Source organism: Mesitornis unicolor, unplaced genomic scaffold, assembly GCF_000695765.1.
Source record: "Mesitornis unicolor isolate BGI_N332 unplaced genomic scaffold, ASM69576v1 scaffold13242, whole genome shotgun sequence".
In the NCBI taxonomy this organism is placed as follows: Eukaryota; Metazoa; Chordata; class Aves; order Mesitornithiformes; family Mesitornithidae; genus Mesitornis; species Mesitornis unicolor.
The window spans coordinates 15,900-28,158 of record NW_010168581.1 but is presented as its reverse complement, the minus strand read 5'-3'; the positions used below and the strand labels follow the sequence as shown (position 1 = coordinate 28,158).

The 12,259-nt window shown below is 37.1% G+C and overlaps 1 protein-coding gene across 1 annotated transcript in view; it reads left to right on the top strand.

Annotated features, from left to right (window-relative positions):
• The window catches only part of FILIP1L (filamin A interacting protein 1-like), a 63,939-nt gene that overhangs the window by 49,596 nt on the left and 2,084 nt on the right, over positions 1-12,259 (top strand). Inside the window, 1 exon segment of the mRNA XM_010179065.1 lies at positions 11,561-12,259. This exon segment is cut by the window's right edge and continues 16 nt beyond it. Coding sequence (XP_010177367.1) covers positions 11,561-12,259 — 699 coding nt within the window.

Sequence of the window (12,259 nt, the reverse complement as noted above, 5' to 3'; positions counted from 1 at the left end):
CACTCTTTCAAGTAAAGTCTTTTCACTAGCAGTCCATGTCATTCCCAAATTAAATGCTGAACTGGCTCCAATGAAAAGGCCAACATGAACCTTGGCAGGCTTAAAGCTTCCCCTAAAATACGTGTTCTGAAAACATATCTAATACATAAATAGGTATGTGCATTTGCTTGCATATGTGTAAGCAGAGCAGGAGGATAAAATGCCTCTGAAGTGTAGCCATGAAGTACAGCTTCAACATAGGTCAATTCAAGGTAGATAAAAGAGACTGCCCATGAGGATAGCATAGGGATGACACGACCCAGTGGAAGATGATTAGGCTTGCACTAGGAGCCACACGCTCCCTTTCAGAAAAGCAGCAGACAACAGCTGACAAGAATACTTATTTAGCTAACCCCTATAAAGGAGGGAAGAAAATGTAACATGGTATAGAAAGGAGCAGACACTTTGGAAAGTGTCTGCTTGCCCTGGCTTTGTTCCCTCCTTTAAGCATTCTCTGCTTAAAGCTCTAGGTGATTACTGTCATCATTGTACACAGCAAAATTCTCCTATTTAAATCAGAATTAACTGGGTGGGGTGAATCCAACTTTGACAAGGTTACATTTTATAACCTGTAAATGACCCGCTCATATATGAAGGCTAATGCAGTTAACTAAACATCCAACAAGTTCTGTCTAGAGATAATTGTGCCTTTTTATTTTCAGCACTTGAAACCACATTCTAAATCAGTGATAAAAGCTAAAACACAAAACATCAGAAACATACTGTACATGAAAGCATGCTACAGCTTCTTTATTTTCAGAGTGACATCTGAAAACAGGAGAATGTAACCTACACATCACAGACCACCAGCCAAGAGGCAAGAAAAGAGATCATACAAGGCATATAGCCAAAGGCCCTTCAGTCACTAAACGATACTGAGTTACAAATCAATTTGGGGTACAATAATGAGGCAGAGAATGTTCAACTGAATTAGCAGTGGTTTGAAGAACGGGGAACACTTGGAGTCTAGAAGCCTTCATGTGAATGGGCAAGGGAAGTATAAATGCACATGACCCTCCTCTTTCCTAAAAAAGCCTTTTTTCTCTGACAGTTTTTGAAAGACAGAGAAAGAAAACTGGAAAACAACTAAAGGTGGAAAAAGTAAGCATCTCTCTTGGATTTAAGGAAGACTGTTTAGACCAATTTTAAAAGAGTTTAAGAAACCACTGGTCATAGAATAGCTAGAAATAGTTAAATGTACTTTTTCCACCTAACAATTTAGGGTTTCTTCCTAAAAAATAAAGAAAGCTGCATCTTCCAAAGCAAGCAACAGTTAGTTCAGCTGCTGAACACACATGCATGTAGCTGCAGGACAAAAAAAGTAAGCTGATTCTAGATACAAACTGTTATTGACATTTTGAGTGGACATATGACTAAAGGACCCAATTTTCTTTTTTGCTTAAGCAGGATATTTGATCTTTAATGCAGTGAACCACCAAGGCTGCAGAAAAATAGAAAAATCTTACATCAACACATCATAACGAACAGATCTGAGGATAAAATATGTTCTTTAGATAACCAGTTCATCACAGGTGAAGAGGCTACTTAAACTGTTATTTGTTATTTAAATAAGTGAAGTAAATCTATGAAGTAAACCTTGGTCAGAAGTAAAACCATTTTAAAAATTCAGACTTTTATCTTAAGCTTTCCACTGTAGCTTCCTATCCTGTAGTCTAAAACAAATGTGTTAGTCCTCTCTGAAGAGGGTCAGTTCGGATCAACCATATAAACCTCAATCCTGACCAAGAGCACCTATGGTAAGAATTAACACACTGTAAGCAAACATGCATTCACTTTGCACCTTTAGATGATTCACCAAGTGCTCTCAGGCCAATGTGTCCCAAAGTCCCTCTGAGACAAGAGAAAATGCAACTTCCAAACATCCTAGACTTCAAGTTCCAAAACATTCAGGTAGAGGAGACATACAGTAAGATATTTAACGGGACTAGGACAGACAGCAAGGAAGTGAATTATCTCCCAGGTAGCAAAGTCCCCAGAACGACAGAGCTTCAATACCTAGAACTATGCCCAGAAGCAATTTGTAAGGCATCAGAAATAGTTTTACTACAATTTCAGAAGGTCACAGACTGCAAAAAAGGAAACAACCAGCATTCTTCATCCCTTGTAGCTCCAAAGTCATCTTAGGCTAGTTAACCATGCTGCAGTTTATTGCTACAACCTCTCTTTCACTTGCGTCTTCCAAGGTGAAAAGTGCTGGCCAGGTCCGTTTTAGAGAAAATGGGCACTTTCACATTTTCGGTTCTATGGGCAAAAGATGCATATTTACCTTCAAAGTGAAATCTCTGTTTGACATGAGTGTTATTACTGCTCTTATTACTTCCAGTCTTGGCTACTAGAAAAAAAGTTGTATCTCTATTAGCAAACCTGATTAAAGTCTTTTGCCTATTTGGAAATCCTCAACTACACTGCTTCATGCAACCCTGCATCAAGGAAAATTTAAATATCCTAAGTTAAATTTGAGAGTAACAATTAAGGTTCGTGTTTTCTGCCAAAAAAAGGAATGGGGTGCCACCCAAGCCTAGTCTTCAAACACTCAAGGGTTTATTATACACACACACATGGAGCTACTTCAGGAAGTAAGCATACTACGAAAAGGGCTTACTGTTGTCTTAGGATGTATATATATAATAAAGGTTTTATGGGTATGAACAGGACCTTAACAAAGTAATGGAATTTTATCTTCCTGCACAGGAGTGACATCAACTACACCGTTCCTGAGGAATGTTTGCCTAATTGGTTTTAACTAGCCCCATGCCTCCAAATGCTAGCAAACTCACAGTCTTCCCAGACAGTCCCATTAAGTACTAAAGTTCCTTTATTTAACTTACAATGTTAAATTTATGTGGTTCTAATTGCTATTTCAGCACACAAACTCTTGTCATGTGCACTGAGCAACTGGAGAACTTCCTGAAGTTTGCAGCCAACTTCCATCTGTCCCAGAGTGAGTGGCCACTGTACAACTGAGCAGCTTAATCAGGACTGGCAGCAATGAGGACAATGCCTTCAGTTCCACAGAGGAAGCATGCATAGCAGTACAGAAAGTTCTAAATTTTGCTGATGACCGATAATATACAAATAAGGCCATGGTTGGCATAAGAGATAGGCAGAGTGCCTACTCTGCCCATGGATGAAAATGTGCCCCGAGACATCTATTTCTATATAAAATGTGTGTTAAAATTGTTTTAGAGAACATCCAGTTCCTGTAAATGTTATGGGAAAATTACATTACGACTAAGCAGTCTTCTCTGAGTAACACGATGTGTTATTGTTGGCTGAGTGCCATTTTCTGTCATCCCACAAATATGAGCTAATTGAAGTTAAAAAAAGTTTGTATGAATTGGATCCTTGCACAATTGTGTCCAGTTCTGGTCAAGACAGCAGCACTAGCACTGCGTCAGGTCAGATATCAGAAAAGCACCTATTTTCCCAACTGCCCCCCCCAAAAAAGCATCCAAAAAACAGAGCCTACACACTATTATATACAGAAAAAGAAACCACAATCAAATTATAGACAGGATTTATCTATGCTTAAAGAAAACTCAGATTGTTCTCTTAATCTAAAACATGTAGTATCATTACACTGAAAAGTCTGAAAGATGACTTAAGCATCACTTACTTAAACAGCACTGAAACAACTGGCTCATTGAGGTAATCAGAACTTCTGCAAACTCCTCGGTGCCTTGAAGGATGCAGATCAAATAGCCAAGACAAAAACTCAGCCCTCCAACTATTACACTTCCATCAACAGTAAACACAGCGTGGCAGTGATAAGTGGTACTTGCCTTGTACAAGCTAAACACATATGGCTGGACTAATCAGTGTTAGTAGCAGCTTAACCAGAAACTTCCAGAACTTGGGCTAGCTGTACTCCCTTGTTTGCACCTCATCTTCCCACAGGGAATAGGGGGGAAGGCAGGCAGGGCTCAACAAGACAGTTTTCAGGACCCTAATTAACTCCTGCTACAATTTTTCACTTGCTAAATCCTAGCAGGCTGCAATGGTAACAATTACTGGTACTGACAGGTGGAGCAGACACTGCAATCACCTCCACCTGCCTGTGCAGGAAAAAAAATATAACGAAAAAAACCCGCCCTGCCTATCTCCGTATTACTGAGTGGTTTATAACACTGGTGGTGTTAAAAACAGTTCAATTACTGTGATCAAGCTATAGCGTTCTAGCAGTAATGCTTAAAGTATTAAAAAACCCAGGTTCATAAAGACACAGGATTTCTCCCATCAATTTAATTTGTTAACATGCAATATCAAATCATCAAATGCAATCATTTCAATGACATTGTCATTTAAAAATCACAAATTATAAAGAGCAGTGGTTGTCTTGGTTTATTTTGCATAGTTACCATACTATTAAAACATCTTGGGGGTAATATTACTGTAACAGATTATTGTGAGAATTAAGTCAACATTGCTTTTCCATTTTAATAAATCTGAAGTTCAGGCACAAAATTTTACTTGTTAAAGATAAAGAAAAGACAAAAGCAAGACCTGGATTAGTAACTGAGAAGTTCTGCCTCAGTCTTGTTGCTTTGACCCCTACACCACATCTCTTGTGGTTCATCTTTCCATTTCCTTCTGAAAGCTTTCCATCTGCAAAACTATAATTTCCTGTCTGACGTAAATTTGAAGAGTTCCAAATTCTGGTGTTGCATCTGAAATTACTTGCGTTATTTCTGACTACACAGGGAGTGTGGAGAGAGGGGTAGGGAATTGATATGCACTATGGTAACATGAAAAAGTCCCCAACTAATAACCTACAAACCCCAAGTCATAGTCACACGAGGTGGTTAAGTTATTGATGCATTTAGATACAGAACAGGGGAGGATTCACAGTCACGCTACATGCACCACTATACGCCACTGAAGGGCCAACAGCAACAGATACTGACCTCCAAAAGGAACTGAAATAGCTGCTAAATCCAGAAAGAGGCAAGAAGAAAGTAGAGAGTGTCAAAAGTGGAGACAGCAGAGTCCAGCTCACACTCAGTGAGCCATGGTTTCCAGCAGCTGAACTCTGGCACCCAGAGTTTTACAGGCTAACTTCAAGTAAAGCTTGATCATGTTGTGGTCTTGTCAGGTCAGCGCTCATTTACAACTGTTTTCAGAATATGCAGTCGAGAAAAAAAAAAAATCAAAAACAAAACAAAAAGCTGCTACCACTTTCATAGGATAGCAAATTTTTTCCACTCCCACCTAAAAGTTTTGCACCTTCCTATCCTAATCTCAGCCATTGTGGATTACTGCTCCTACAAGATCAGAACTGAATGGAGAGAATAACTATCATCTTGCACATCTTAACAGCTACTGACACAGAAGGCATTCATAATTTTTACACAAGTCTGATATTTTAATAATTATTTTCAGTAACATCTAGATATGGAATTCAAGAGAGAAAATTACTTTCTTAAACTCAGGTTTCACGATAAAACAAAATTGAATTTTAGTGCTGAATTAAAACTATTCCAACTAGAAGTGAATGCTAATCCAGTCTTAAATCTTAAATTAAACAACATAAATCTGTTAAAGATTTCTCATGCCAATTACTGTCACCAAGTTTGCACAGGATTTCATAAAATTTATGAGCACCAATATCCCTATATCACCAAGAAGAATTTTCAGCAGCTTAGTAGTTGTAACATCATGGTCATAAACAACATTACAGATCCAGATTAAATAATTTTTTAAAGAATATGTTATCTGTGTATGTTTACTCAGCATGATAGTTAAATACATCTGCTTATCCATTTGAAATTTTGCCCAAGTTAACCCAGAACTGGCAACACCACTCATAATCTATGAATTTTATTAAGACTTATAAAGCAAGTCAGCATTTTAAACATCAGATAAAACAATTAACATCTGTGGTAGCTTGTGGAGAATTAAACAGAACTCACGCTCCCCTCATTAAAAGTCCTTATTTTATAAAATAAATCTCCTTATCAGGAAATCTCCCTTCTACACAGTCTCTTGCAGTTGACACACACTTTGTGGAGGTTTGCAACCTAGTATAAACTAATGAGTTAAATATACATATATAAATAATATACTGGAAAGCAAATTTTAAAATAAATGTTCACATTCTGTTGCAAAGTGCTAACTGATTCAGATAAAGCCCACAGATTACACAACAGCTATGGTATGTTGTTGCTGCTGTAATTTCAAAGGCTTTTGGCTTTCTTTCTTTGATAGAGGGGAAAAAAGGAGCATCAATAAAGATAACAGAGAGCGCCATAAAAGCAGCTATAACACGTCTTCACAAAAACCACACATCAGTAAGCAGAACTGTAAGCAAAGGGGAAAAAAAATAAATGCATAGCCACCTCGAGACCAGAAACTCATTTTAACAAACCCCAATTTTACTGCCATAAACTGTGGAAGGAACAGACAGATTGGCTTTCTTCCAAGTATAAATATTTAACAGCATTGCTTTAAAAAAGTAGAACAAATTGTAAGATTTACCAGAAATTACGAAGCATGTTTCTTCTCTTATTAAAGGCCAGACCATAGCTTATTGCTAATTGGGAAGAATGCCCCAGACGAAGAGGCATGACTTCATCTACATTTAAAAGCTTTCAGCTTAGTGTTTTTATCTGCACTGTACAGGGGGAAATTCAAGCACATGTCCAAAAACTTTAGAAGCAAGTCTCCCTCATGCTACAGCCTATCAAACCTCTTTAGCCACATCTTTTACATGGGAAAGGGTAAAGAGCACATGACCTAGATAAAAATATGTTTATTTATGATTTACAAAACAAAAAAGTCACAGACATTCAAAATCCCAGTAATTTCTGCAAAATGATCTGATAAAAGTCAAGATATTGACAAGGTGTATATTAAAATCTCCTCAGTGCTTTGGTGGAAGGAATGACAGAAATACAGCTTTACAAACCAAGACCTGTTTCACTTGCATCCTTAAAGAACAAAGCACGAGATAGTGTAAAGAAAAAAAATCATTTTTATTCTTCTTATTCTAAGAAAAAATTAGAAAAGAAGAGTCATGCCATCTGTCTCCCATGATTTCTTTAGTTTCACTGAAACTCAAAGGACAAGTAATCCCCTTAGAATCCTGTAAAAACATAAATTAAACATTGTCAGTGCAATATGGGTACCCCATACAACAGAAAAATCCACTTAAAGACCAAAATGATATCACTTGACACTTATAAGACAACGAACTGTTTTGGGAGTCCCCACATCTTGCAGACAACGTGTAATCATTATGCTGTGAAATATAATGTAGTGTAGCTGAAGTTATATGCATTTTAAAAAAAAAAAAAGCAAAACAAGGCAACATGATGGAATGCACGGTATTAACACCAGGAGGCTACTGTATGCATACTGAGGAAGTGATTACAATCAGAGAAGAGCTGACAAATACAGGTTTTTTAAGGAAATAAAAAAGCAGGCAACTGGTATTGCAAACAAGTGCAAGAGTAAGTGACAATAAAGCAGTCATTTATAACAGAAGCTCTGAAGAAAAAGTAGTAAGACATTGCTCTGCTTAACTACCAAATATTCATGTTCATAAAAACAATTTCCAATGCCTGCTTTTGCTGGATTCAGAAAGGGTTCTAGTAGTCCTGTGAACTCAACTGCTTGGAATTATCTGTGAAAGCTTTGTCCAAATGAGATACCTATGTTTGCCTAATACAAAATTACATTATAATGAAATTCAACTGGAAATTAAAATTATTTTAAAAAATTATTAGACAGGGGAATGTCTGGGATTTTTTTTAATTATTATTTCTTAAGCCAACTTATTTTTGACCTTTGCATATTTTTGGTAAAATACACTCTCGAATACTCTGGATATTCTTCTTCAGGAGTATTTTGGGTTAAGTTAACACAAAGTATTTTTATTCTGTCACAAAAGTATGCAAAATATCACAAAGTGTTGTTACCAGTGACTGCACTTCTTCAATGAAAGATGTGAATTGCCTTAATTCAATTTATATATACAATCAAGCCCTGATCTGCAGAAGTCAGGTTCCCCAAAAAGCAGATCAAAAACAAGCAATGCATTTTTAAAAAAACAAACAAAACAAGCAATGATGATTATAAAAATAAAACAATCAACAACATTTTAGGGTCCTCTTCCATTCCTAAGGACATGTGTGCAGACACAGTCGCTGTGACCTACTGAACCATGAAACAGGAATTCAACAGCCAAGGAATTATTCCCAGTTGCCTTCTCACAATATCAATCTCAACTCTGTCCAATAAATCATTATCTATTCAGCACTGTTGAGGGCATTTTCTGTATAGGAATACATTAAGAAGCATTCAGCTAACAAAAACAAGTGCAAAAACTTATTTGACTACACAATATCAAAAAAATACACCATGTTTAATGCATCTCTTTTTTTATTTTTAGAGACACATTAAAATCCTTTAACTCACAGCTTCTGCACTGTGCTCTGTAACTTAACTTCAACAGAGTGATTTCGTAGAAGTCTTTTTTCAAAGATAAAAAGATCTTGGGAGTTAGAAATATTTGCTTGTATTTCTGTTTGAATCTTAAAACTATGTTTTATCTTTTAAATGAAGGAAACATTTTAAAATACCCTAAAGTCTTTTGGCATGACCAAAGAAACAGAACCTCTTGAAAATCCTTCTCAGTTTATACAGTGATACAGGTCAGATACCAATAATTTGGGCACTTTCATTCAAATAACTCTTGCAACACAGACTTGAGCAGAGACTGGGTCAAATGCTCAGTTTGGGCTGAAACCTCAGGTGCTTTACTGAAGCAAGTCTTAAGCATTCCAGACAGCTTGAGAAATGAAGTTATAGAAGGGGAAAAAAAAAAAAAAAAGAGAAGGCAACAGAATAAGAATACAAATTGTACATAGACTGATGCTCACTGGAAGGATTACTGGGATTATTCACTCATTTGTCAAGCAATATTACTATTTATGCAGAATGATCTTATTTGCATCATAAAAAATAATCATACAGCATCCCTATGAAAATTGCTATTGTTGGTTACTATTTGGTCTAAGTTTTTTCTTTCTAAACCAAATTAAGGGGCACCAGTCACTGTAGCGGTATAGTTTCATTTGGTCAGAGAGATATCAAGTAGTTAATATGGAAGAGTTGAGTAAAACACTGATTAATTAGGTATTAATTACCTCAGCTAAATTTGCCTTACAAAAAAAAATTATAGCAAACCAAATTAAATCAAAAGCTGATACGATCACGTCTATTTTTACAGTATCAATATGTCTTAACCTCATGTACACACAGAAACTGAGTTCATTCCAAATGAATTTGTTAGTTATGCTTCTATTATGGTTTTACATCTGTGGCAACTGTAAATCATCAATTGAACTTTGCTACTAAAGCATTTGGAGAAAAGGGTGGGGAGGGAAGAGGAATTTTTACACTAAGAAACTCAAACTGAAAGTGGCACCGAGAAGTGGACAAAAGTTTATATGCCAACAACACAGTAAAAAGCTGCCTTTGAAGATGGTGCTGTCTTCTCCCCATTTATTTGTTCTGCCAACCAGCAGCATTTCTTCAAGCTCATTTCACAAACCTCTCCCTCTCAGAGTTTTTCATGCCTGTTTTCTCCATTATTTTAACTGACAACACCTTGTAAAGAATTCGGGGCTGCTCTACGTGTTTATTCTTAAGTCTCTGTTTATTGTTTCTTTCCACTTCATCAATTTTTCATATAAAGCCTTTCATTGCATTTCATTACATTTCATATAAAACCTTTCATTCAATACAGTGGAACTCACGCATTAAAATAAGCACAATGGGGATGGTGAAGGTGGTGTTAGAAATGTGATAGTCACAGACTTCTATACAATATCACCGTTAAATCAAACACGTCTGATGGACAGCTGCAGAACTGCAGGGACTACCTTTCTCTGTGCAGGAAACCTACAACGCTGCCAAAGGGGATGCTGCCAAAGTAGCTTATTAAATGCCCAGAAATACGTGCCTCCAGTCAGCCAAAAGCTAGTAAAGAGCTGTGCAAAGGAGGATGCCATCTGAATTACAAGCATAGCTGCAACAGGAACTTGACAGTGGGAAGCTGTAAAGACTCACCACTTGGACAAGAGCATCATAATAGTGATCAGAGACAAATGTGGAGCAGGAATCTTATGTTTCAGCATCAACTTCTAGAGAGTCATGGTCATACATATTGCAGAGTGAGGGGGAAACTAAAAAAACCGCAAGGAGCCTCAGCTAGTGAGTGCTGAAGCAGTCATTTTGTGCAAGTACAGCCCTGTTCTGCAAATCATTTCCCTCACATAATCTACATAATTGGATATGTAGAAGATATATGAACAACAGTGAAATGTACAAATTCTAATACATTATTACTGCAATCTAGGGGTTTCAGACCTTTCTTTAATACCAGAATACAGTTACAAGTCGGCCGTGGGAAAAATCTAATTGAAAGGAGGTAAATGTGCAAGCCAAACCTAACCATACCTCAGACCAACTCCACAGACCTGTCAAAGAAAAGTCTACAAAAGAACCTAATTATCTGATGCATTTGGAGGTTTCTCAGGATCTTGCATAAATAAACGCACAACCTTATCCCAAGTCCCTAACAAATTAAGTATGTTGCATCTCAGTAGTTTACTAATATAAAACTGTAAAACTAATTTTGGAAAACAATTATGAAAACCTTCAAGAATCACGTAAAAGCAGGGTTGTACTTAGGTATATCTTCAAGTTTTGCATATAAGACCAAATCCAAGCCTAACAGACAGCAAGACGTTTGGGCTTTCTTAAGTTCAAAAGACAAAACCTGAATACCTGTTCATCCACTGACTGCTTTATTATATTTTTTGTTGTATGACACAAGGTCTCAAGGCCAGCATTTTCACTGAGGATTGTCGTGCAACATTTAGTTTTGCTCTGATGTGCTTGCTGCTTAGAAACTTACATTAGGCAGCCTGACTAACTGCATAGCAGGACTACATTTCCTTCACATACTTCAAGATCCATAAGGTTTTAATCATAAAATATCAGGATAGTTTATAAGTAACTTAAAAGTATTAGAGGGTTTATGATGGTGTAAATTATACCCTCTCTTGAGGGCTACACTGATTTAATTTCACAACCACTATGAATATCACATTTAAAAAAAACCCCAAACCTACATGCACATAGCTAGTCTCAGCAAACAGCCATGGTCACTGTTGTTCCAGTGCAGAACATCAACAAGCTGTGTTGCACTGATACCTCCCAAAAGCTGAAAACGTAATCAAAGATGCATAATCACTGAAGCTGTTAAGTCTAAATGGTCATATTGAAATGTTCATTACAAAAGAACTTCTGAGTAGAAAGTAAAGCCTGTGGGCCCTACTACACTACTAGGGCCTGTAGGACGCTACAAGAAGAGGTCTGCTTGTAGGTACAAGTGGATGTTCACGCACATCTGGCAGACCTGTCATATATTTCAGGTGTATTTTTAAATGTCCATTAAAATGGCTACAAAATACAGTATTATTTCTTCCCACAGATTGAAAAAGCTTCTTGAACAAGCAACAGCATATCAGGCAAAAAAGGAGAAAGAAAGCAACAAGAAAATAGCTAAACTGAAAGAAGAATTGACTAAACTGAAATCCTTTGCTTTAATGGTGGTGGATGAACAGCAAAGACTCACCGAGCAGCTGAATCAACAAAGTAAAAAAATTCAAGAATTAACCACAGAACAAGCACATGAGAAGCTGGCTTTTGCTGAAGGAAAGGTTCAAGAAGAGGAACAGAGAGCCAAGAGGCTGGAAGCTGAACTTCAAGCCCAAAGCAGAAACACTTCTCAAGACCAAGAAGCAATGATGGCCAAGCTAACCAATGAAGACAGTCAGAATCGTCAGCTCCGGTTAAAACTAACTGCTCTCAGCCGACAAATCGATGAACTGGAAGAGACCAATAAATCTTTACGAAAAGCAGAAGAAGAACTGCAAGACCTAAGGGATAAGATGAGTAAGGGAGAATGTGGGAACTCCACACTTATGAGCGAAGTAGAAGAGCTACGGAAACGACTGCTGGAGCTGGAAGGAAAAGATGAAGAGCTCATAAAAATGGAAGATCAGTGCAGAGAACTTAACAGAAAGTTAGAAAAAGAAGCATCACAGAGCAAGAACCTTAAAGGGGAAGTGGACAAGCTCAACAAAAGGATTATGGAGCTGGAGAAACTGGAAGATGCTTTCAACAAGAG